The 26,223-nt window shown below is 40.3% G+C and overlaps 1 protein-coding gene across 3 annotated transcripts in view; it reads right to left on the bottom strand.

Moving 5' to 3' along the window:
* Positions 1–15,656: 15,656 nt before the first annotated feature.
* Positions 15,657–26,223, bottom strand: part of SNX31 (sorting nexin 31) — a 78,347-nt gene continuing 67,780 nt past the window's right edge. The window contains exons 11-13 of one of the 3 annotated variants that reach the window (XM_033203176.1): positions 25,909–25,986; positions 19,636–19,696; positions 15,657–16,585 (exon numbers count right to left, since the gene is read on the bottom strand). In XM_033203176.1, the coding sequence (XP_033059067.1) occupies positions 16,569–16,585; positions 19,636–19,696; positions 25,909–25,986 (156 nt within the window). In that variant the 3' untranslated portion in view covers positions 15,657–16,568. Of the gene's footprint in view, positions 16,586–19,635; positions 19,697–25,710; positions 25,987–26,223 lie in introns of those variants that run through there. The other 2 variants (XM_033203177.1, XM_033203175.1) reach the window with 2 other exon arrangements.

Here is a 26,223-nt window from a genome sequence, read left to right on the forward strand (position 1 = left end):
GGGGATTCTGGAAAAATGTAGTTCCCAACTTAGCCAAATTGACATAACACAAAAATAATCTAACACACATGTAGACTCTTACAACTAATTCTGCAGATGAGAAAACTGAGTACCATGTAAGTTAGGTAACTTGCCTAAATGTACATTGGTAACTAGAGGCAGAAGCAAGCGTAGAGTTCAGATCAGAGGGGTCATCTTCCACTGCACTGTCATGCCTCTCATCTTTTGTGGAACTTAAACACTTACGTTTTTCAAGCAGATAATCATAGAAATATTTTATGCGTCACTTCTGAGTTTCCTCCCTAGGCTAGGAGTCCATGAGTAGTTTCCATACCATCATTATGCCTAAGTTGGACTATCTAGATTCTGTCATCTCTGGGCACCTGGGTTACAGGAGATTTTTGGTGGGAAGTTATGCTTGTGGCCACCAGATCTCAAACTGAGTAGTGAGATACGACTATCAGGCGTTTTAAAGTAGTACAGTAGTCCCCGCTTACCTATGGAGGATAAGTTCCAAGACCCCCAGTGGATACCTGAAGCCATAGGTAGTATCAAATACTACATGTCCCATGTTTTTTCTTGTACATACATACCTATGATAAAATTTAATTTATAAATTAGGCACAGCAAAAAATTAATGAACAATTATAACAATACACTGTAATAAAAGTTATATGAGTATAATCTCTTTCTCTCTCAGAAGATCTTATTGTGGTGTATTTACCTAGTTTCAGACCACAGTTGACCACTGGTAACAAAAACCATGGAAAGTGAAACTGAGGATGAGAGCAGAACACTGTATCTTACTCGGGATTTAGAATATGAGAACTTGGATTCCAAAGTTCCTAAAAATGATACCAAAGAGCACTGTTGAATATCATTGAAAAAGTCAATGAAAACTCCAAAATGTGTAAGAAGTGATGATGCCCACGTATTTGGTCATTTATTTTACACTTCAGAACAAGCACCAGAAATTCTGGAAGTCAATAGGTGTCTTAGTCCATTTTGTGTTTCTATAACAGAATACTCAAGACTGGGTAATTTATAAAGAAAAGATACCTTTTTTATATACAATTCTGGAGGCTAGGAAGTCCAATATCAAGATGCTGGCCAGCATCTGGGGAGGACCTTCTTGCTGTGTCATCCCATGATGGAAGGCCAGAGGGTGAAAGAGAGAGCAAGAGATTGACCTTGAAGACTCAAGCCCTTTTATAAGCTGCATTAATCCATCCATGAAGTCAGGGTGGAGCTCTCATGTCCTATATACCCCCTAGCCCTGCTGCTTTGGGAATTAAGTTTCCAACACATGTTTTCTGAGGAACATATTCAAATCATAGCAAATAGTTTGATAAATTTGCTTAGAAGCAGGCAAGGAAAAGTAACAGAAGATAATACTAGAAAAGCTCGTGGTCCAGGCTCATCTTACCTTTCCTCCAGTTCCTTTCTGACCCTAGTTTCCTTTCTAATCTTGTAATATTTCAACTCCTTTGAGACCAGGATAGTTCATGGCTTGTTAAGTCTGGGCAAAGGTAAAGTTAAGGGATCATATGGGTCCCATAAGTCTCTGGGATAACCATTCAGTTCAGATAATGAGGAGATTTGAGGATTCCAGCAATCTGTGTTGTTAAAAGATTCACTTCAACCCTAAAATGGAACTTAACTTACCCCAGAGACTTAAACTGAACTGAAATCTTAGGCTTAGAGGGATCTTAACTCTCACATTAGCTCAAAACAAACTCCTGGCAATCATTGAAATAGAAGCAAAGCACATCTCCTGCTAAATCTTGAAACATATGCCAGGAGCTATATTAGACTTTGCCTCAGTTCTGCTCTCCTCCTCTCAGAACACTGATCCTGTGGTTTCATTTCCACCTTTACAAAATTGTGATGCCAATGTCAGGGTAAAGCCTGAGGCTATCCTACTCTGACTTTTGAGGATATAGTTATACTCTGACAACTATTTTCTGCAAATACAACTGAACAAACATATCTTTTGAACATACACTCCTGCCTTATTCCATTTAGGCTGCTATAATGAAATAACCACAGACTGAATAATTTAAAAAGAATAGAAATCGATTTCTCACAGCTCTGGAGGTTGGGAAGTCCAAGATCAAGGCACCAGCAGATTCTGTGTCTGGTGAAGGCTTCTCTCTGCTTCCAAGGTGGTGCCTTCTTGCTGTGTCCTCATGTGGCAGAAGTTGAAAGGGCAAAATGCACTAGGGTGTTCCCATCAACCGCCTTTATAAGAGCACTAATCCATTCATGAGGGAGGGCCCTCTTAACTTAGTCATTTTCCAAAAGGCCCTACCTTTTAGTACCATCACTTTGGGGTTTAAGCACCAACATATGAAATTTGGAGAGACACATACATTGAAACTATAGCAACTTGTGACCAGCAAGAAAGGAAACTTTTGACATTTTTATAAGAAAAACAAATAGGTAGATAAGTAATACAAATTGCTCTTAGCCTATGCATTTATTTTAAGGCAAACAGAATGAGAAAAGACTCTTAACAATGACTTCAAATTATTTTATTTTATTTTATTATTATTTTTTGAGATGGAGTCTTGCTCTGTTGCCCAGGCTGGAGTGCAGTGGTGCGATCTCGGCTCACTGCAAGCTCCACCTCCCAGGTTCAAGCCATTCTCCTGCCTCAGCCTCCCGAGTAGCTGGGACTACAGGTGCCCACCACCATGCCTGGCTAATTTTTTGTATTTTTAGTAGAGAAGGGGTTTCACCGTGTTGGTCTCAATCTCCTGACCTCGTGATCCTCCTGCCTCAGCCTCCCAAAGTGCTGGGATTACAGGCATGAGCCACCATGCCTGGCCTGACTTTTATTTTTCAGAGACCTGAAAACTGAATTTTATATGTTTATCTGGCAGGTCACAAGAGACATTAACAAAATAAATGGAGTTAGTTGCTTTTTGTGTTTTTGTTTTGTTAGTCACCCAACAGGATTTTTTAAGTCCCAGGTAGGAATTTGCAGTAGGGACCTCTTGAGATCAAGGCAAAGGGAGAAGGAACAACACGCACACTCCCTGCTGGATTTAGAGAGTACTGAGAGGAGGCTGCAGTTTAACTGGACCTTCCTTAGGATTTCCAGTACTACGTTGAAGAGGAGTGGTGAGAGTGGGCATCCTCGTCTTGTTCCAGTTCTCAAAAGGGATGTTTTCAGGGCAGAGCAAGATGGCCGAATAGGAACAGCTCCAGTCTCCAACTCTCAGCGTGAGCGACACAGAAGACCGGTGATTTCTGCATTTTCAACTGAGGTACTGGGGTCATCTCACTAGGGAGTGCCAGACAATCGGTGCTGGTCAGCTGCTGCAGCCCGACCAGCAAGAGCTGAAGCAGGGCGAGGCATCGCCTCACCTGGGAAGCACAAGGGGGAAGGGAATCCCTTTTCCTAGCCAGGGGAACTGAGACACACAACACCTGGAAAATCGGGTGACTCCCACCCCAATACTGCGCTTTAAGCAAATGGGCACACCAGAAGAATATATCCCACACCTGGCCGGGAGGGTCCCACGCCCACGGAGCCTCCCTCATTGCTAACACAGCAGTCTGCGATCTAACCGCAAGGCAGCAGCGAGGCTGGGGGAGGGGTGCCCGCCATTGCTGAGGCTTAAGTAGGTAAACAAAGCCGCTGGGAAGCTCGAACTGGGTGGAGCTCACAGCAGCTCAAGGAAACCTGCCCGTCTCTGTAGACTCCACCTCTGGGGACAGGGCACAGTTAACAACAACAACAACAAAAGCAGCAGGAACCTCTGAAGACGCAAACGACTCTGTCTGACAGCTTTGAAGAGAGCAGTGGATCTCCCAACACCGAGGTTGAGATCTGAGAAGGGACAGACTGCCTGCTCAGGTGAGTCCCTGACCCCTGAGTAGCCTAACTGGGAGACATCCCCCACTAGGGGCAGTCTGACACCCCACACCTCACAGGGTGGAATACACCCCTGAGAGGAAGCTTCCAAAGGAAGAATCAGACAGGTACACTCGCTGTTCAGCAATATTCTATCTTCTGCAACCTCTGCTGCTGATACCCAGGCAAACAGGGTCTGGAGTGGACCTCAAGCAATCTCCAACAGACCTATAGCTGAGGGTCCTGACTGTTAGAAGGAAAACTATCAAACAGGAAGGACACCTATACCAAAACACCATCAGTACGTCACCATCATCAAAGACCAGAGGCAGATAAAACCACAAAGATGTGGAAAAAACAGGGCAGAAAAGCTGGAAATTCAAAAAATAAGAGCGCATCTCCCCCTGCAAAGGAGCGCAGCCCATCGCCAGCAACGGATCAAAGCTGGTCAGAGAATGACTTTGACGAGATGAGAGAAGAAGGCTTCAGTCCATCAAACTTCTCAGAGCTAAAGGAGGAATTACGTACCCAGCGCAAAGAAACTAAAAATCTTGAAAAAAGAGTGGAAGAATTGACAGCTAGACTAATTAATGCAGAGAAGGTCATAAATGAAATGACAGAGATGAAAACCATGACACGAGAAATACCTGACAAATGCACAAGCTTCAGTAACTGACTCGATCAACTGGAAGAAAGAGTATCAGCGATTGAGGATCAAATGAATGAAATGAAGCGAGAAGAGAAACCAAAAGAAAAAAGAAGAAAAAGAAATGAACAAAGCCTGCAAGAAGTATGGGATTATGTAAAAAGACCAAATGTACGTCTGATTGGGGTGCCTGAAAGTGAGGGGGAAAATGGAACCAAGTTGGAAAACACTCTTCAGGATATCATCCAGGAGAACTTGCCCAACTTAGTAGGGCAGGCCAACATTCAAATTCAGGAAATACAGAGAACGCCACAAAGATACTCCTCCAGAAGAGCAACTCCAAGACACATAATTGCCAGATTCACCAAAGTTGAAATGAAGGAAAAAATCTTAAGGGCAGCCAGAGAGAAAGGTCGGGTTACCCACAAAGGGAAGCCCATCAGACTAACAGTAGATCTCTCGGCAGAAACTCTACAAGCCAGAAGAGAGTGGGGGCCAATATTCAATGTTCTTAAAGAAAAGAATTTTCAACCCAGAATTTCATATCCAGCCAAACTAAGTTTCATCAGTGAAGGAGAAATAAAATCCTTTACAGAGAAGCAAATGCTTAGAGATTTTGTCACCACCAGGCCTGCCTTACAAGAGACCCTGAAGGAAGCCCTAAACATGGAAAGGAACAACCAGTACCAGCCATTGCAAAAACATGACAAAATGTAAAGACCATCGAGGCTAGGAAGAAACTGCATCAACTAACGAGCAAAATAACCAGTTAATATCATAATGGCAGGATCAAGTTCACACATAACAATATTAACCTTAAATGTTAATGGACTAAATGCTGCAATTAAAAGACACAGACTGGCAAACTGGATAAAGAGTCAAGACCCATCAGTCTGCTGTATTCAAGAGATCCATCTCACATGCAGAGACATACATAGGCTCAAAATAAAGGGATGGAGGAAGATCTACCAAGCAAATGGAGAACAAAAAAAAGCAGGGGTTGCAATCCTAGTCTCTGATAAAACAGACTTTAAACCATCAAAGATCAAAAGAGACAAAGAAGGCCATTACATAATGGTTAAGGGATCAATTCAACAGGAAGAGCTAACTATCCTAAATATATATGCACCCAATACAGGAGCACCCAGATTTATAAAGCAAGTCCTTAGAGACTTACAAAGAGAATTAGACTCCGATACAATAATAATGAGAGACGTCAACACTCCACTGTCAACATTAGACAGATCAACGAGACAGAAAGTTAACAAGGATATCCAGGAATTGAACTCATCTCTGCACCAAGCAGACCTAATAGACATCTATAGAACTCTCCACCCCAAATCAACAGAATATACATTCTTCTCAGCACCACATCGCACTTATTCCAAAATCGACCACATAATGGAAGTAAAGCACTCCTCAGCAAATGTACAAGAACAGAAATTATAACAACTGTCTCTCAGACCACAGTGCAATCAAACTAGAACTCAGGATTAAGAAACTCAACCAAAACCACTCAACTACATGGAAACTGAACAACCTGCTCCTGAATGACTACTGGGTACATAACAAAATGAAGGCAAAAATAAATATGTTCTTTGAAACCAATAAGAACAAAGATACAACATACCAGAATCTCTGGGACACATTTAAAGCAGTGTGTAGAGGGAAATTTATAGCACTAAATGCCCACAAGAGAAAGCAGGAAAGATCTAAAATTGACACCCTAACATCACAATTAAAAGAACTAGAGAGGCAAGAGCAAACACATTCAAAAGCTAGCAGAAGGCAAGAAATAACTAAGATCAGAGCAGAACTGAAGGAGATAGAGACACAAAAAACCCTCCAAAAAATCAGTGAATCCAGGAGTTGGTTTTTTGAAAAGATCAACAAAATTGACAGACCGCTAGCAAGACTAATAAAGAAGAAAAGAGAGAGGAATCAAATAGACGCAATAAAAAATGATAAAGGGGATATCACCACCGACCCCACAGAAATACAAACTACCATCAGAGAATACTATAAACACCTCTACGCAAATCAACTAGAAAATCGAGAAGAAATGGATAATTTCCTGGACACTTACACTCTTCCAAGACTAAACCAGGAAGAAGTGGAATCCCTGAATAGACCAATAGCAGGCTCTGAAATTGAGGCAATAATTAATAGCCTACCAACCAAAAAAAGTCCAGGACCAGATGGATTCACAGCTGAATTCTACCAGAGGTACAAGGAGGAGCTGGTACCATTCCTTCTGAAACTATTCCAATCAATAGAAAAAGAGGGAATCCTCCCTAACTCATTTTATGAGGCCAACATCATCCTGATACCAAAGCCTGGCAGAGACACAACAAAAAAAGAGAATTTTAGACCAATATCCCTGATGAACATCGATGCAAAAATCCTCAATAAAATACTGGCAAATTGGATTCAGCAGCACATCCAAAAGCTTATCCACCATGATCAAGTGGGCTTCATCCCTGGGATGCAAGGCTGGTTCAACATTCGCAAATCAATAAACGTAATCCAGCATATAAACAGAACCAAAGACAAGAACCACATGATTATCTCAATAGATGCAGAAAAGGCTTTTGACAAAATTCAACAGCCCTTCATGCTAAAAACGCTCAATAAATTCGGTATTGATGGAACGTACCTCAAAATAATAAGAGCTATTTATGACAAACCCACAGCTAATATCATACTGAATGGGCAAAAACTGGAAAAATTCCCTTTGAAAACTGGCACAAGACAGGGATGCCCTCTCTCACCACTCCTATTCAACGTAGTGTTGGAAGTTCTGGCCAGGGCAATCAGGCAAGAGAAAGAAATCAAGGGTATTCAGTTAGGAAAAGAAGAAGTCAAATTGTCCCTGTTTGCAGATGACATGATTGTATATTTAGAAAACCCCATTGTCTCAGCCCAAAATCTCCTTAAGCTGATAAGCAACTTCAGCAAAGTCTCAGGATATACAATTAATGTGCAAAAATCACAAGCATTCTTATACACCAGTAACAGACAAGCAGAGAGCCAAATCAGGAATGAACTTCCATTCACAATTGCTTCAAAGAGAATAAATACCTAGGAATCCAACTTACAAGGGATGTAAAGGACCTCTTCAAGGAGAACTACAAACCACTGCTCAGTGAAATCAAAGAGGACACAAACAAATGGAAGAACATACCATGCTCATGGATAGGAAGAATCAATATCGTGAAAATGGCCATACTGCCCAGGTGATTTATAGATTCAATGCCATCCCCATCAAGCTACCAATGAGTTTCTTCACAGAATTGGAAAAAACTGCTTTAAAGTTCATATGGAACCAAAAAAGAGCCCGCACTGCCAAGACAATCCTAAGTCAAAAGGACAAAGCTGGAGGCGTCATGCTACCTGACTTCAAACTATACTACAAGGCTACAAAACAGCATGGTACTGGTACCAAAACAGAGATATAGACCAATGGAACAGAACAGAGTCCTCAGAAATAATACCACACATCTACAGCCATCTGATCTTTGACAAACCTGAGAGAAACAAGAAATGGGGAAAGGATTCCCTATTTAATAAATGATGCTGGGAAAATTGGCTAGCCATAAGTAGAAAGCTGAAACTGGATCCTTTCCTTACTCCTTATACAAAGATTAATTCAAGATGGATTAGAGACTTAAATGTTAGACTTAATACCATAAAAACCCTAGAAGAAAACCTAGGTAATACCATTCAGGAAATAGGCATGGGCAAGGACTTCATGTCTAAAACACCAAAAGCAATGGCAGCAAAAGCGAAAATTGACAAATGGGATCTCATTAAACTAAAGAGCTTCTGCACAGCAAAAGAAACTACCATCAGAGTGAACAGGCAACCTACAGAATGGGAGAAAATTTTTGCAATGTACTCATCTGACAAAGGGCTAATATCCAGAATCTACAAAGAACTCAAACAAAAAACAAACAACCCCATCAAAAAGTGGGGAAAGGATATGAAGAGACATTTCTCAAAAGAAGACATTCATACAGCCAACAGACACATGAAAAAATGCTCATCATCACTGGCCATCAGAGAAATGCAAATCAAAACCACAATGAGATACCATCTCACACCAGTGAGAATGGCAATCATTAAAAAATCAGGAAACAACAGGTGTTGGAGAGGATGTGGAGAAATAGGAACACTTTTACACTGTTGGTGGGATTGTAAAGTAGTTCAACCATTATGGAAAACAGTATGGCAATTCCTCAAGGATCTAGAATTAGATGTACCATATGACCCAGCCATCCCACTACTGGGTATATACCCAAAGGATTATAAATCATGCTGCTATAAAGACACATGCACACGTATGTTTATTGCGGCACTATTCACAATAGCAAAGACTTGGAATCAACCCAAATGTCCATCTGTGACAGACTGGATTAAGAAAATGTGGCACATATACACCATGGAATACTATGCAGCCATAAAAAAGGATGAGTTTGCGTCCTTTGTAGGGACATGGATGCAGCTGGAAACCATCATTCTTAGCAAACTATCACAAGAACAGAAAACCAAACACCGCATGTTCTCACTCATAGGTGGGAACTGAACAATGAGATCACTTGGACTGGGGAAGGGGAACATCACACACTGGGGCCTATCATGGGGAGGGGGAAGGGGGGAGGGATTGCATTGGGAGTTATACCTGATATAAATGATGAATTGATGGGTGCTGACGAGATGATGGGTGCAGCACACCAACATGGCACAAGTATACATATGTAACAAACCTGCACGTTATGCACATGTACCCTAGAACTTAAAGTATAATAATAATAAATAAATAAATAAATAAATAAATAAATAAATAAATAAAAGAGTTTGCAGTAGGGCAGTAAGGTTTTAGGATTTTTCTACAGTGAATTCACTGGCTGAGATTTCCTCATCCTATCTTCATTGTGAACCCCCGGACTGTATGCCTGTCACCTGTTTTAATTTTGACAAAGAAAAAGGGAAAACAGAGGCAGTTAAAAAAAGGAGGGGGATTTAAAAAAAAATCTATGAATCTATGACACAAACAACCCATAGTTAATTGCAAAAGAGTAACTAATACTTATATTACATGATTAGTAAAAATCCAGTTGCCTGTAAAAATGTTAGGTTTAACCACTATGACTTGTATCCAGTCAATAATTAAAAATAAGCCCTAATTTATCATCCCACCATTTTCTTCCTTAATGTGGTGCTATGCAAGTCATGGTAGTGGAATCACTTTCTCTTTGTGTGTAAGTGGGATACTTGTTGGCAATTTGCCTCTGGAGAGCATGATGCTCTACCAGCTATTGTGAGGCAACACCCAGGTATCAATTCAATAGCTGATTTTGGAACAGAATTTGCCTTCAGGTAGCTGACTTTTACAATATACCTAAGAAGTTTAATAACTGCCATTTCACTTGTTTTACTCAGCATTTTTGTTTTCTGGAAAATCAAATTCTGTACTTCCCCTGATCAGGACCCAAATATAGTAGTAGATTTCCATCTTCTCTTCCTCTGCACACTAGACACCATGACAAAGGGGATCTCCCCAGAAATTCTGCCAGGACCAGTTTCCAGTGAGGATAAGAGCATGCATGCCCACAGCAAAGGCAACTCAGGACGAGTTTCAGCCTGCTGCTCTGAGTGCCTCCACCCAGACAACTGCTGCAACTCGGAACCCATCAAATACATATGAGCTCATGCGGACAGATGGAAAACCCATTAGGAAGGACAGCCAACTGTGTGTTCCCACATTTCTGGGGAAAAAAAATCACATTTGGTGCAGGAGCAGTGCAAAATCACTAAGGTCAGCACCTTTAAATCAACAGAATGTCTAACTTCTTTCAAGCTATCACACAAGTAAAGCTATCTGGTTAGCTAAAGACTTTGCCCTACAGAAAAATACATGGGCTAGGGCTAGACCAAAGACCCAAGCCCACCAATGACATCATGTACTTTTCAGTAGCTGTCTAATTTTTCTTAAAATTGTGATACAAACAATTTACTTCATAAGAATACAACTGTTAGCTATTATAAAGTAACTTATGAGCAAAATATAATTATACCTCAATAAAGTGGGGAGAAAATACAATTAGAAAGCTTAAAAGCCACCTTGTAAGAAATCATTGGTTAGCGATACTTTTTTAAAGTTAACTCAGCATGTCTTTTTTTGTGTAACAGAAAATCATACTTACTTTTTGACATTTTTCTTGGACTGTGGGTGACAGGAAGGAGACCACCCTGCAAAGGAGAGGATTCCCATCTTCCACAGTCCTGTGTCCACACAAGCCACTCCCCTCAGCCTGCCTGATGGGCCACTGAATGCACACTGCAGGACAAGGGACAGCTAAAACAGCAGCTGAGAAGGTAGACTTGCCTCTATTTCTTTTGTAGTTTTCCTTTGTTTGGTATTTTAGAAACATTTTGCCACTGTTTTACCACCAAAGGTTGGCACCTACTTGTTTTTTCCACAATTAGGATCACCAACCTCATCTCAAATTTACTTTGAGGGTAATCTTAAGATAATTTCTAACTGAAATGTTTAATGCAAAATTTGCTTAAATGTCCATATAGGGATGTGTGCAAGCTGTATATTGTGTGCAAGATATACACATATATATCCCAGGGATTTTAGGAGTTAGAAGCGAGGAACCATGGATGAAAACATATATATATATATCATAACACCACCGGCCACTGATGGGGACAGTCCTTTAGTCCCTTCATGTTGAGTGTGAACACATACTTGTGAAGGCATGTAAGCCAGTCCTTCATACTTTTATCTCCCCGTTCTAGACAACCAATGCTCTAATTAGTTGTTCTACCTCTTTATTATTAAATGATTACTCTAAACTCTCAGGCCACCCCCTGGTTTTCAAACACAGATCCCTTACATCAAAAGAATATAGAGGTCAGGCATGGTGGCTCATGCCTGTCATTCCAGCACTTTGGGAGGCAGAGGTAGAAGGATCACTTCAGCCCAGGAGTTTGAGACCAGCCTAGGTAACATAGCAAGACCTTGTCTCTACAGAAAAATAATTTTTAAAAAAGGATATATAATTCAAAAGATACTGCCTTATTACTAGAATCCCATGTAGTAATTAATAATTAGTCCAGTCCATCATAGTGTATGAATGTCTCCCAGAGTGAAGTCACTCAGGTTTGCAAGTTTCCTCTCAATCTTGTCAGGTGCCAAAAACAGGAGTGGTCTTGGCAACTGTATAGTCTCACCCTTTCAGGCATCTAGAATAACTGAACTGAGACACCATGTCATCTTTTGCTCTGAGACTCTTTTGAGGTGTTAATGTAATATTGAATTTCTTTCCATTAATCACCATTTTTTTCTTTACTCTCAGCTACTATTTCTCCTTCTCTCCATTAATACTCAAACATTTTCACCTTTGGAAGGGACATAGAATTGCCACTGTGCTGGTCTAGATTGTGGGCAGAAATACTAGTCTAGCAAGTAGCTCCTCCTCAGTCCACTGCCATTCAGATAGGGTAAGGTTACACAGGTGCAGAACCAGTGAACTAGTTTTGCCACCAGAGAACATAGCTGCATTCACTCTTGATCCCAATTTCTTAGATGAGGTGAAGGCACAATCCGCCCCCATTATCCCGTTAGGAATTCAGATACAAACTTTAAAACTGTAGTTACAGCTTCTTGCTTAGAAATCATCCTTGCTTCCAGCACTTGTAGTTGTAGCCCTGGTCCTAGGATCATTGCATCAGGTAGAGGAGAGAAAAAAAAATTGAGGTTATTTCAGGAAGAAAGAGAAAATTATAGTCATTATACCAGTGTACTCCTCTCTTGGCAAGAATTGCATAGTGCTATCAGCATCCTCCCCAACCCCTCTTCCCCAGATCAACCAAAAAAAAAAAAAATTAAAAAACCAGAAAAATCTAGTGGGGACACTCCTTTAGTCCCACTCATGTTGAGTGTGAGCACCTACCTGTGAAGGCCTGTAAGCCAGCCCTTCATACTTTATCTCCCTGTTCTAGACAACCAAAGTTTTATACTTGTTCTGCTTCTCTATTACTAAACTATTACTCTAAGGAGGTATCTCTCTGCTCATCATTAGATATTATGGCTTATACATTGTTCCTTGGTCTGAAGAAATGACAGTAGTCTGTACAAATCCATGCGTGTCTTCCGTTCTTGTTTTTTTTTTTTTTATGGTGCTCTGAGCATTTTCATCTTCCACTAAGGAAGCAAAGCCCAGTCCAGAGTCAGTGTCTAATTCCTGTCAAGACCCATTTGTAGCCCCCCAGGGCTACCAGCATCAGTCTCACTTGCCAGCTCTGGTCAGGGCCTTCCCACCAGGCAATCTGCCCCACAGCCATCGGCAGTTTCTGTCTCTCTTGCTGACAAACAGGACAGTTCTTCTTATTGGCATTCTGTGCCTGCAAGGATGCAAAATGAACATGTTTCGATTCAGGCCATCTCTGTACTCTGCAGTACAGAGAATACTCTGCAGTATTCCTATATCCACTCCCTTCAGGGACCCAGGTGGCGACCACAAGGGCAGACACGGAGATAACTGCTTGTCTATTCCAGTCACCTTCCCATCCTGGGGAGGAAGTTCTTCTGATGGGCATTGACTTATTCTCCTTTAATGCACCCCTCAAATTTCTATAGGACTATGTCCCATATAGACATTCCTTTAATAGACCAGATTTCCATTGTCCTCTTGCCTGAGTGTATGGCCAGGTCATTGGTCACTGACCATGAATCAGTAAAAACCCAAACATGGGGGCTTCTACTACTGTTCAGTTCTTCCATTACTGTAAGAAAAACAGCATGCAGTTCAGCCCACTGAGCTGATCTGTTTTTACCTTCTTTGATCAAAGCAGCAGCCTTCCAAACAGGAGGATGTTGTCCATTCACTTTGGAAATGCTTTCTGTAAACAGAGCAGCTCCTTGTTGGTCAGTCAAGAGCTGTTCACAGGGCACCATCCAAGTGTCTATAGAAACCAGCAGCACCTCACAGTTTGTGTCAGTCCTGGGGGCAAAGAGGCTCCCTGCTCATGAGTATCTCCTTCTTGCATTCCCCAGATGGCATCATCCCCTAGAAACCATTTCCATGTTATTGTGGAACTCTTCTGGGCACTGCCACTCCCTGTAGCATGTTTGTCTGCTGTCAGCTCTTCAATCAAACCTGCACATGCTTCCCTCCATAGGTCCAAGGGGGCTCGGTGGGGCCTGACCACAATTTAATCACCTTTGTCCAATAGTTATCTCATTATGATTTGTGTGAAATTTTCAAACTCAGTTGTGTTTGCCTGTGGGCAAATTGCTTATGCTAGTTATTTTAGGAGTATAAACAGCAGTAAAATCTTATATGAATGTCTAGAAGTGGAAAGAAGTGGTGGTGGACATAGACACGGCAGGAGAAAATGTGGCTGCCTGGGGACCATTTTTGCAGAGATATGAGGAGTGAATCTGTGGACAAAGACTGGTAATTGGCAAAGTCATGTCACACCCCTTAGGTTTAGCAGTTACTGAAAGATATCAACAGTCACCTACCTGATAAAGCCATGCACCAGCTGACGGCTTCTCCAGTGCTGGGGCAGCTGTGCCGGTGGCAGGGACTGCCGCAGGCTGAGGTCCTCACCTCCCAGAGTGATGAGGGGGTCTCACTCACCATCTTCTCCCAGTCCCTGCAGCTGGGGAGCTCACTCTGGCAGCTGAAGTTCTGACTTTTTACGCAATGATCAAGTGTTTTGATCCAGAAGTGATTTAAACTCCTAAATTCCTAGATAAAACTAGGCCCAGTAATCCCAGAAAAAGGCTAATAGCTCCTTCTTTTCTCACATAACTAATAAGAAATGTATCATTTCACAAAATAAGTTTTGAATTTTGTTTGAATTTTTGTTTTGTTTATCAGGTGCTACCCTAGTTCCTTTATTCTTCATGTTATAATTATATACTGTAGAATGCATGTCATCAATTGTATTTTTCTTCTCATATTCTGACACTGATGATAATCTCAATGTTTGGGGAAAAAACTATTAAATAAAATGCTTCTGTTTTTGTCATCCTCAAAGGATAAACTGCTCTAAATATATTGTGGAGATGCTGCATTAGGATATGCATATATTTCTGATCCATCCCACCTCTTAGCTTTATCTCCTAACTACTCCCTTAACCTAAAACTTTGCTAGCACAGAGCAGGTTTACTCATTTTTTCTGCAATGACACATTTATTCTCCCATCTGTAACTATCCTTCCCTTTCTCTAGGGTGCCCCCACCTTTGCTCACATGGATCTACTCTTTCTTCAAAGTCCCTCTTCCCCTTGGGGCTTTCCTGATGGCCCGACTTCCTTTGACATGCAGGTCCACACTATGTTGTTGTTGTTGTTGTTGTTTTTTAATAGATATTGGGTCTCACCATGTTACCCAGGCTGGTCTTGAACTACTGGGCTCAAGTAATCCTCCCGCCTTGGCCTCCCAAAGTGCTGAGATTACAGGAGTGAGCCACTGTGCCCGGCTCACATACCACACTTTTAATACAAGCCACATGTTGTCTGGGATTACTCACTCTCTTATATATCAAGTTGAAATGTGAAATTGTCAACATAAAACTATTTTTGGCCTACAAGGACAGCAGTTGTATACAGTTCAATTTATGTGTCTTCTTATCCCAAATACAATTCTTTGCATTCTTGTTTTCTCTTATAGCCTCTTCCATTGTGTAGATGTTTGCTATTAAAAAGAGATAGAGCTTGACTACTCTTAAATTGGCAAAATAGTAGATAAACTTCCATTTTAATATGAAGAGGATCCTAGTCCATTAATACATTTACTTAGGATGATTTGACATGTTTGTGAGTCTCTGCAAAAACATCCTACTACAGCCTAAGATTTAAAAATAAAAACTTCCAGTACTAGGAGTTACGGCTATAGGCATATGTTTATAAATATTATAGAATTTTTAATATATTCTATATTTCAAAAAGATTATTCATGGAATTTTAATCAACAAATTTTATATTCACTAGAATTATTTTGTATTTATTATATAATTAGGTGTACACCCCAGTTAGAACATTAGAATATTACACTTTTTCTAATTACACTATACAGATTCCTCTGATCATCTTCTTTATTGTGGTCTTAATTCTATACATAATTACATTAATTACCATGAGAGAAATGAAGCTAGATAAGGAAAAACCTTGTGAGAAAGTATACATATTTTTAAAGCTAAGAGACTTATAAGGTATCTGATATCAGGTGCAGGGCCTTGTTGCTTTCCAAATTAAAACATTCCAAATAGCATGTTGATTATTGAACTGCTTTCAGTACTCTAAGGACAGAATACAATTATAACAATGATCAAGCAGAGAACGGGGCAGCCTTTTACTTTGAGTACATCCATACTGGTAGGCTCAGCCTGATGTGAGGAAACAAATCAGTATTTCATCACCTCCTTGCTCTAATTCTGTGTGGATAGATCAGAGAAACCCAGGTTTCTTCTTCAGTGATTCCACTTCTTAGAGCCATATTTTCCTCCGTTGAAGAGTCACATCTTTAGAAATTGACCCAAAATACATTTATGATATTTTATGAGACTTTCATTTATGTAAATCCAGAACACATAAAAGACTTCATGAAGCCATATAAACATGTATTTTAGAGAAAAAATAGAATGAACTTCATATGAGTTGATTTGAATTTGCCACTTGTCATTTATAAGACATTAAAAACAAACTCTATACGGTCATGACGAAGTGCAAAAATAAAATAAAAACTAACTCTATAACTTGGTTCCTTTTTTTTCTAATCTTGAGACTTCCATAGAGTGCTGTGGTATAATATCTTGATGAATACAGTCTATCTTAATGCTAAAACAATGGGAAGAGGTCAAATTTCCTCCACTGATGGTAGGTAGCCCACCTGAATCCCCAAGTTCTTTCACTGTCTTGAGATAGTCTCCAAGGATATTTTAAAATATGAGAGTTTTCTTCAGAGGTCTTCTTCCTTTATGTTCCCAAAAACGCAGTCATCTTTAGCTATCTTAATCTTGCTTTTTCTTGATAGAAAACTAGAATAGTCTTTCTGCTATGAAGTAAACAGAGAGGTCAGAAATATAAATGAAAGGAAATCATTTCCATAACAATAACAAAGTCACAGAGGTTAAAATAGTACTGAAAGGGCAACAGGAAGATTATATTTGTATAAGCAATGGTTATTTTAAACAGTTTTATTCTGTAGAAGCTTTATTTTGGGGTGAGTGTAAAAACACTCGTTACGGCTGAGAAGAGCGCCGCCTACTGGTTTGATGTGTCCTGAGCATCTTTTGGGGCCCTGTAATGTCTGTCACCCAGGTAACATTTAACTCTACCTGTCTTGCCTCTTTCCCCCTTAAAGCCATGCAACTTTCCATTTTTAACTTTGCCCAAAATCTTTAGTGCACATTCCACACAAACACAAATTTTAAAAAAGAGGCTGGGCGGCCGAGCGCAGTAGTTCACGCCTGTAATCCCAGTAGTTCACGCCTGTAATCCCAGCACTTTGGGAGGCCAAGGCAGGTGGCAGGCGGACCACGAGGTCAGGAGATCAAGACCATCCTGGCCAACATGGTGAAACACTGCCTCTACTAAAATACAAAAAAATTAGCTAAGCATGGTGGCTGGTGCCTGTGGTCCCAGCTACTCAGAAGGCTGAGGCAGGGGAATCGCTTGAACCCTGGAGGCAGAGGTTTCAGTGAGCCGAGATTATGCCACTGCACTCCAGCCTGGTGACAGAGTGACACTCCGTCTCAAGAAAAAAAAAAAAAAAGAGGCCTGGCACAGTGGCTCACTCCTGTAATCCCAGCACTTTGGGAGGCTGAGGCGGTGGATCACTTGAGGCCAGGAGTTCAAGACTAGCCTGGCCAACATGGTGAAACCCGTCTCTACCAAAACTACAAAAACTAGCCAGACGTGGTGGTGTGCTCCTCTAATCCCGGCTACTCAGGAGGCTGAGCTTGAACCTGGGAGGCAGAGGTTGTAGTGAGCCGAGATCATACCACCACACTCCAGCCTGGGTGAGAGAGCGAGACTCTGTCTCAATAAAAAAAAAAAAAAAAAAAAATGTATTACACTTAATACGTTTTAGATGTTAGGGTTACCGCAAATCTTTGATGAGTAATTTGCCTTCGGTACTTAAGAAATCTCAAAGACAGGGTTATGGAAAGTGGAAAGTGAAAAAAAACTGCAGAGCCCCTCAATGGGCAGGTGGGCTACAATTTTTTTTTTCTACGAGGGATTTGTTTGGATAGAGGGCCCGCACTCCCGAGTGGTTAAAGCAACAAACTAATTTTATTTGTTAAACAATGAATAAAGACTGCGTGGGTTCAAATACTGGCTCTGATGTTAACTGACTGTGTGACCTTGAGCAAGTGACTTAACCTTTCTGTGTTTCAGTTCTCTATGTGGATAACAACAGTGCTTTGGTTGTTTCTGGAATTAAAAGAGTTATACATAAAAAGTAATTATAGCAGTTCATGGCTCAGGATAAGGTCTATATAAGGGTTTGCAAAATAAATTAAAACTCAATACAGTTGGACATTAGGTCTCTTTCTGACCTGCTGGTCCTAGTCACAGCATGAGGTAGGTTGGCCTGTATTAGAGTTACCACTCATCTGAGAGGCCAGCTGAGCTGATCACAGTTGTGCTGAATGTTATCTGTTGTTCTAGGACAGTGGCTCTCAAACTTGAACATGCATCAGGTTTGTCTGGTGGGCTTATTAAAGAGATTGCTGCGGACTTCCCCCAGAGCTGCTGATCCAGTAGGTTTGGGGCCTGAGAATTTGCATTTCTAATAAGATCCACGTGATACAGATGCTGTTGGTCCAGGGACCACACACTGAGAACTGGTGTTCTAGGATAATGGTTCCAAGTCTGGTTGTATAATAGGACCACTTAGGGAGCTTTTAAAAATTCCATTGCCCAGGCCCCTCAGACCAATTAATTCCCAGTTTCTGAGGGTGGGACTCAAGCATTGGTTTTTAGAGGTCCCCAGGTGATTCCAATGTGCAGCCAAGGTTGAGAACCACAGCTCCATGCTGTCGGCATGCTGCTAAATGGGTGCATTAAAATGATGAAGTGATTACCATCTACATTTTACAGATAAAGAAATGGAAGTGCAGTGCAGTTAGGTTTTGGATCTGCCTAACAACACATAGCCAGTAAGCAGTGGAGTTCCTATCTCCTCTCTCTGTCCAAGCAGCCAGAAATGCTCTGATTATGAAGGAGAATGCTTTGCATTTATACTAGTTTATTTTTCCCTGACTGTATTCATTCAAGAAAGGATGTTATATACTTACATATTTATAAATACTGTACATATACACTAAGGATATTTACATACACACCAGTCTCTGTGGCAGGTGCTGGAGCAATAAGAAATCCCATTCAAATGCTACTTAGAAGTCACTTTTCTTTCATTCATCTACACTAGGATTTGGACTTAGAAAGGAAGAGTTAGTAAGGGCACAGTTAGTTAAGGGCACAGTTCCAGGGTCAGACTGCCTGCTTCCTTCCATCATTGACTGCTGTGCAACCTTTGGCAGGTCACATAAGCTCTCTGTGCCCTAATTTCCTCAACTTATTTACAGGGCTGTGAGGAATGTGTTAATTCACATAAAAGTGCTTAGAATACTGCCTGGCAATAATGAGTGCTCAAAAATGCCATTGATTTTGATTTTTTTCTTTTATTATCTGCACAGCAGACCTAAATGGTCAAAAAAGTATTTTATAAACTTAAAAGTTGCCTTATACAGAGTATACTGCAGAAAACCTATGAGACCAAAATATACTAGATATATAACATACACAAACTAGAGAGTTGCCTCCAAAAAAATGCATGGGGTGTACAAAAAAAAATCACCAAAGAAATTTTGTGTTTCTCTTGGAAATTTTCTATGTAAAAATTCTTGGTAGTGCTATGGGGTGCTACAATAAAAATACTATATTTCTGTGATGGCCTTCCAATTGGCCCAATCTACAAAGAGGAGCTTCTGAGAAACAGAATTCTGACTCATTATTGAAAGTGGGATGACTGGTTAAAGAGGAAAAAAGATCAGATTTATCAAAATTATAATATATCAGTTACATAATTTTACTCACAGACTTGGCTTTGTTGAATGTGGTATTTTTTACTTTTGCTTTGTTCCGGAACTTCAATCTGCTAAATAGATTAGTAAAATGTCAATCAGCTCAGCCCAGAGAAGCAAGCACACAAACAATCTATTTAACTAGCACATTTTCCCTTCCACGATAATCCTCTTAATGGTCCCAAAGGCTACCAGTCAGCAGGTACACCTGCTTGTCATCTGTGCATTCCTCTTTCATTTGTCAGGGTCTAAATGTTATAGAAATAAGAGTCCCCAAAAGTTAGGTAAAACTTAATGTTTCACATTAGTGGTTGCCTATGGATTTTGTGATTGAAGAAAGCTTTTAAAAGAACATCACACAAAATGAAATGTCCTTCTAAATCCTGAAATAATTCTTGGGGTTGCAATCCGTATGCTGACTCAAAGCCCAGCGGGGCTTTGGTTAATCAAAAGGCACCATTAATCAAACGAAGAATCAAAGCGAAGTTCAAGACACTTGAATATACTTCATGTACATAAGGTAAACTCAATATACCAGCAGGAAACAGATGGTGCAATCTTGGGGTAATTGAGGAGTATTTTAGGAAGGAACCGTTTAACTATTTAATGGAGGTGTGGGCAGGATTACATTGAATCCATGAAGGGATACTGGGGCCCCCAGGGGCTAGCAATGAGGGGGATTTCCAGAGGATTCTTACCACCTCTAGGCCTGAAGGGGCGAGGGAGCAGCTGTGGCTGGAACCAGAGAGTAGCTGTGGCTATAAGGAGGAGAGATTGCCTGACGGGAGCTGTAGCCCTCAGTAGAGGGACATTCCAACCACAGAGACCCAGCAGGTTCCAACGTGGAGAAATAAACACCCCACTGTCACTTTTCTCCCAGCCTCCAATCTCCTGCTGGGTTTCCCAATGAGTTATCCAGTGATGTCCAATCTTTTGGCTTTCCTGGACCACACTGGAAGAAGAGAATTGTCTTGGTCCCCACGTAACATAGCTAATGAGCTTTTTAAAAATCGCAAAAAAAAACTCAGTGTTTTAAGAAAGTTTATGAATTTGCATTAGACCACATTCAGACCTGTCCTGGGCTGCATGCAGCCCACAGGCTGTGAGTTGGACAAGCTTGAGTTATCCCACTGAGGGTAAGGTTGCAGTACACAGTCTCCCAGGGCACAGAGCAGAGTGGGAGTGAATCTGGAAAGGCAGAGTGCCTGGCACACCTAGTAAACACCACCTAGCCAGGTTTTTTGGGGAAAGAGTACTTAGATTCTTCTTAATGGGAAAGAAAAGAACTGCTATTAAACAACTGTGCATTAGGTATGTAACTCAAACAGGGCACAGTATTTATTTACTCTACAATTGTCAACATCTCTGTACTAATTGCCTTTCTCCTCCAACATAGTAGCTCTTTGACCCTGGATCCTCAGGTTTAGCCATCATACAGTACACACAGGCATTCATAAATGACAGAATGAAAGAGTGAATTAATTATTTATTATTGCTTACTTCTCATGAGAATGTAGACTGAGACACTTCAAAATAAGTGGGCTAAATAACATGACACTGCAAAAACACATTACCTTTTAACTATGGTTAACTTTGTTGTAAAATCAATTGCTTTAAGGAGGTGTGCATAAGACTTCCTTTAGGTTAGTATTCTTAATGGAAATGTTCACATATTCAAGCTTATTTCAATTATTTTGTTTTATTTTGAGACAGAGTCTTGCTGTGTTGCCCAGGCTAGAATGCAGTGGCACAATCTTGGCTCACTGCAACCTCCACCTCCTGGATTCAAACGATTCTCTTGCCTCAGCTTCCCAAGTAGCTGGGACTACAGGTACGCACCACCATGCCCATCTAATTTTTGTGTTTTTGGTAGAGATGCGGTTTCATCATGTTGGCCAGGCTGGTCTCAAACTCCTGACCTCAAGTTATCCACCTGCCTCGGCCTCCCAAAGTGGTGGGATTACAGGTGCGAGCCACCGTGCCCCGCCTCAATATTTTTTTAAAAACCAGTTATTAAGTCTTGGTAAATGAGAAATTAACACTCTGATGTCTTATGTGTTTTGCTACTATTATTATTATTTTGCAGTGTTACCTTAGAGTCTGTCAAGAGTCTTGCAGCCATGAAATACAGAACTTGGAGGAAAATTCTCAGATTTTCTCTCTCCTAGTCTCCTTCCCCTCCTGACCCCTATGTCAAAGTAAATAAAATAGAACCACTACAAATGTTAAGCGATTCCTGATATAATCAGCTTCCTTGACTTGTTGCAGTAAGACCTTCAATACTTTATATACTAGGGGGAACTAAAGCTGGGGAAACAAGCAAATCTTTTTTCATAATGCAGTATTCCTACACTTTCTTTTTCATCAATAGAATAGTTTCTGTTAATAACATAATCACTCCCCCTGACTCTCTAAAACTGTGTCCTCCTGCTATGCTCATACCATTATCCTGACTGCCATACTCAGTTTTTCCATTTTCTATATTGGACTAGCTCTTCAAAAGGCTAACATTCCTCAGATATCAGAGGCCACTGCCCTTGGTGTTTCCCCTCCACACCATATAATAGAAACATTTTTTAAATTGCCAGTTGCCTTTTCAATAGTTTCACCTTGCCTAAAAGGAAAGAAGAATGGAGGGAAAAATACATCTGGTGATGGTAGTCGAGGATGGAGTGAGAGATGAAAGGTAATCAGAAATCAGAAAGCCGTCTTGTTCTTTGCCATTTTTGAGGGAAACTAATTTTGAGATCAGATCTACTTTTAAGAAAATCAAAGGGAAAAATATACAAACTAGGTATAGATTATTAGAAATATAAATTGTTTCTTGCCAGGCATGGTGGCTTATACCTGTAATCCCAGCACTTTAGGAGGCCAAGACAGGCTGAGCTCAAGCTCAGGAGTTTGAGACAAGCTTGGGCAACATAGTGAGACCCCTGTCTCTACCAAAAATACAAAATTAGCCAGGCATGGTGGTGTGTGCCTATAGTACCAGCTACTTAGGAGACTGAGGTGGGGAGGATGGCTTTAACTTGGGAGGCGGAGGTTGCAGTGAGCTGAGATTGCACCACTGCACTCCAGCCTGGAGACAGAGCCTGTCAAAAAAAAAAAAGTCTTTTTAAGTCAGAAAATTATTCACCAGCATACTCCTGATGTACATCTCATATATCCAGATTATGGTTCAATATGTAAAACAATAATAATGCACTTTCAGAAATTCCTTAGGAACACATCTATTGCATAAAATACATCGACTTTCATTTCTTGGTGTCTTTTGGAATTCTCTAAACGGCAGAGATTGTTGGTAGTTTACTCCATTATCCATTCTGCCCTTCTTCCTTAGTAATTACACCCAGTTTTATTTGAACAGACAACACACCCTGCTAAAAGACTACATTTACCAGACTCCCTTGCAGCTAGGCGTGGGCCTGTGATGTGACTATCTTCTGGCCAATGGTCGCAGGGGACATTCTGTGTGAGACTTCTGAAAGTCCTCCTTAAAGAGAAGAAGTAAGCCCTGCTTCATATTTTCCTCATACTTGCTGCCTAGAATGTGGATGTAATGATGAATGTTCTGGCAGCCATTTTGGGCATGAGGTGAAGGCCACACACAGAAGATGGCACAACAGAAAGGTTTGTGTTGATATTATGGAGCCACCATCCAGCCCTAGACTGCCTACCTCTGAACTTCTTTTAGATGAGAGAGAAACAAACTTTTATTGTGTCTAAGACACTTGTTTTGTCTTCTATTTTCTATTATATGCAGCAAAACCTAAGTCTAACTATTATACTTTATTTTTAAATAAAGAACTCCTTTATAATTCTGCTCTAATTAAGATCAGCAAATATTAAGGAAATTGATTCAAGCTTTTGTACAGGAGCATAGCTGTAAGAAGAATGTTACACTTTTTTTTTCTTCTTCTTCTGGTTTATGGTTAATATTGCCTTTAAGGGCCAGGTACAGTGGCTCTTGTCTGTAATCTCAGCACTTTGGGAAGCCGAGGTGGGATGAGCTCAGGAGCTCAAGACCAGCCTGGGAAACATAGGGAGACCTTATCTCTACAAAAAAATAAAAATAAAAATAAAAAATTAGCTGGGTGTGGTGGCACATGCCAGTGGTCCCAGCTACTTGGGAGGCCGAAGTAAGAGAATCACCTCAGTCTGGGAAGTTGAGGCTGCAGTGAGCCATGACTGCACCACTGCACTCCAGCCTGGGTGACAGAGCGAGGCCCTGTCTTTAAAAAAATTGTATATATATGTGTGTGTGCCTCCCAAAGTGCTGGGACTACAGGCGTGAGCCACCATGCCTGGCTGGGAAACTTTTCCAACGTTTTCATTTAAATTTAGTCTAAGAGGGTGGGTGACATCTTTAGTTAACATTGATCTTTACTTGACTTTCCAGCTTTTTTCTAAGAAAATAGTTGTGTTTTGTAATCATTTCTCTTTTGTCTAGAACTGAACATACCTTTTCCAAGGAAAATAAATTCACTGCCTCTTGTTGATCGAACAATTCAAAATGTACTAGAGAGTAGTAAATGAAAGCAATAAAAGAATCAAGGAAACTCTTTTTAAAATAGTAGTATAATAAAATCCAACCTCTCAGGCAGGATGGACCCTCTTAGGCTGAGATTATTGTATGTATGAAAAAGAAGAAAGAAAAAAGTAATTAACTGAAGTAGCCTCATTAAAAGGGAGAAGTGCTCTCAAATGTGGATGAATAAAGTGTAAACTACTTGATTCAGGAAATACTTGTACAATGAGTAGCTAGAGTTAACTCAGTAAAATGGAGAAAGTAGTAATCCATTTAAAGTTTTCAAGAAAAACAACCACACTATATTCCTTAAGTTTGCACATGAGTTGAAATCTGTAATTTATCTCTGAGGTTAGCAAAATCAGCACATTAGTCAGTACCCTTGTATTGCTTTATCTAAATATTTAACACATTTTATTTCCGGAAACTCTTTATTTTTTTACTTATTTTGGCTCTTGGAATGAAAAGTTCAGACGTTTCATTTTGAAAATTGGGTTTCCAAGAGGATTTTGTAAGGATAGTCTGCATTTTAATCTCAAATTTTATCTACAAAGCTCTGGGTAGAATGGAACCTGGAAGGTAGAGAGAACAGACAGTTCGGTGTTTGAACTCTTCCTGAGTGCTGGGCGCCCTCACAAGTACAGTCAATTGAAGTCATTCTGTGGCTCAAGGAAACCATATAAATGTACCATGGTGACATTCCCTTGTTTTCCAGGGAAACACACCAAGTCAAAACTGACACATAGCACTTGTAGAAGGCTTGTATGGACTAGGACACAGAGGTCTGTATTTTTCAGGGCAGGTTCTGAGTTCAAGATTTTGATCATCTTAAAGAATCTGAAGCAGGGGAGAGAACTGTAATCAAATGAGCCCCATAAATAAGGCAGATGGTCCCCAGAAGCAGATTAAATAGTGCTAGTTTTATCCTAGTAAGAAGAAATGAGGGAAAAAAGAAATGTATTGTTAGCTTAGTTAGCTTTAGGTAATGTTTCAAAGATAAAACTTGTGCTCTGTTTATGAAGACATCATTAAAATTTTGGTCAAGCAAATGCACTGAAGAATAATGTAAACATACAGCCACAACAAAAATATATTAAGTTATTAAATTGTACTGTCTTGTTTGGGACATACTTGTATTATGAAGATGACTAGGCAATTAAAACAGTTTAAAATCTAATTTTTTCACAGCCTTCTCACCAACCTTTTTGATGAGTTACTAGGCCATTAATAAATAAATGTACACTAGAACAATAAAGTTTAATTTTATATTGAGGAAAAAAATAGCCTTGAGAGTTTATTTTACTCCTCTCAACTGTTAAAGGCATTTTCATTTGGCACAATGGAATTATCAAGAAGCTATGGATTCTTTCTAGAGACAAATTTATTATAAGATTATTGTGTTAAAGACCCCCTCAAGACCCTGAATTGAAGACGTAGCTTCTGTAATAAATCTGAAAGCCTCCATGTCAGAGAAGGCTGAAATAAAACAATACAAAGTCGAGGGTTAGAATTCTCAGTAACCCAAAGATGACTTCTCATTGGAAAAATGACTTTAATTCTAAAGACAGGCTTCCTTCTGCCCTGCCATCCTGAGCACTGAGCTACCAGTGGGAAGAAGAGCTTACTTCTATGGTTTGGAGTCCTCCCTTTAGGACCAGACCTGCTGGCCCGGAGAGCTCATGAGTGTAGATTGGTCTCCAACTGTTGGCTGATGGTGGGAACGTAAAGTGAAAAATATACACAGATAAGAGCACTCACCATTTCTGGATTCTTAGCAGCTAGCTTTACCATCTTTTCTGAGATCATCTTTTTCAAGCAGCTACTCAGCAAAAAAGCCTAAGAAATGCAGGAATAAAGAACTCTTGTAACTGAAGAAATCTTCACTCTCTTCCTTCCCTCCTCACACCACGAGGCAGATTTTGAGCTCTGCCCTCCAATAACACACATTCAAGAACTTAGATTTCTTCGTTAACTTCCAGAAGTTTTCTTAAGATCCAATTAGGAAGTAACTATAAATTTTCTCAATTATGTGGATATATTTACAGCAAATTTTTTAAAGAAATGAAAAATGTC

The sequence above is a fragment of the Trachypithecus francoisi genome, unplaced genomic scaffold (genome assembly GCF_009764315.1).
Source record: "Trachypithecus francoisi isolate TF-2019V2 unplaced genomic scaffold, Tfra_2.0 Lachesis_group7, whole genome shotgun sequence".
NCBI classification, from domain to species: Eukaryota; Metazoa; Chordata; class Mammalia; order Primates; family Cercopithecidae; genus Trachypithecus; species Trachypithecus francoisi.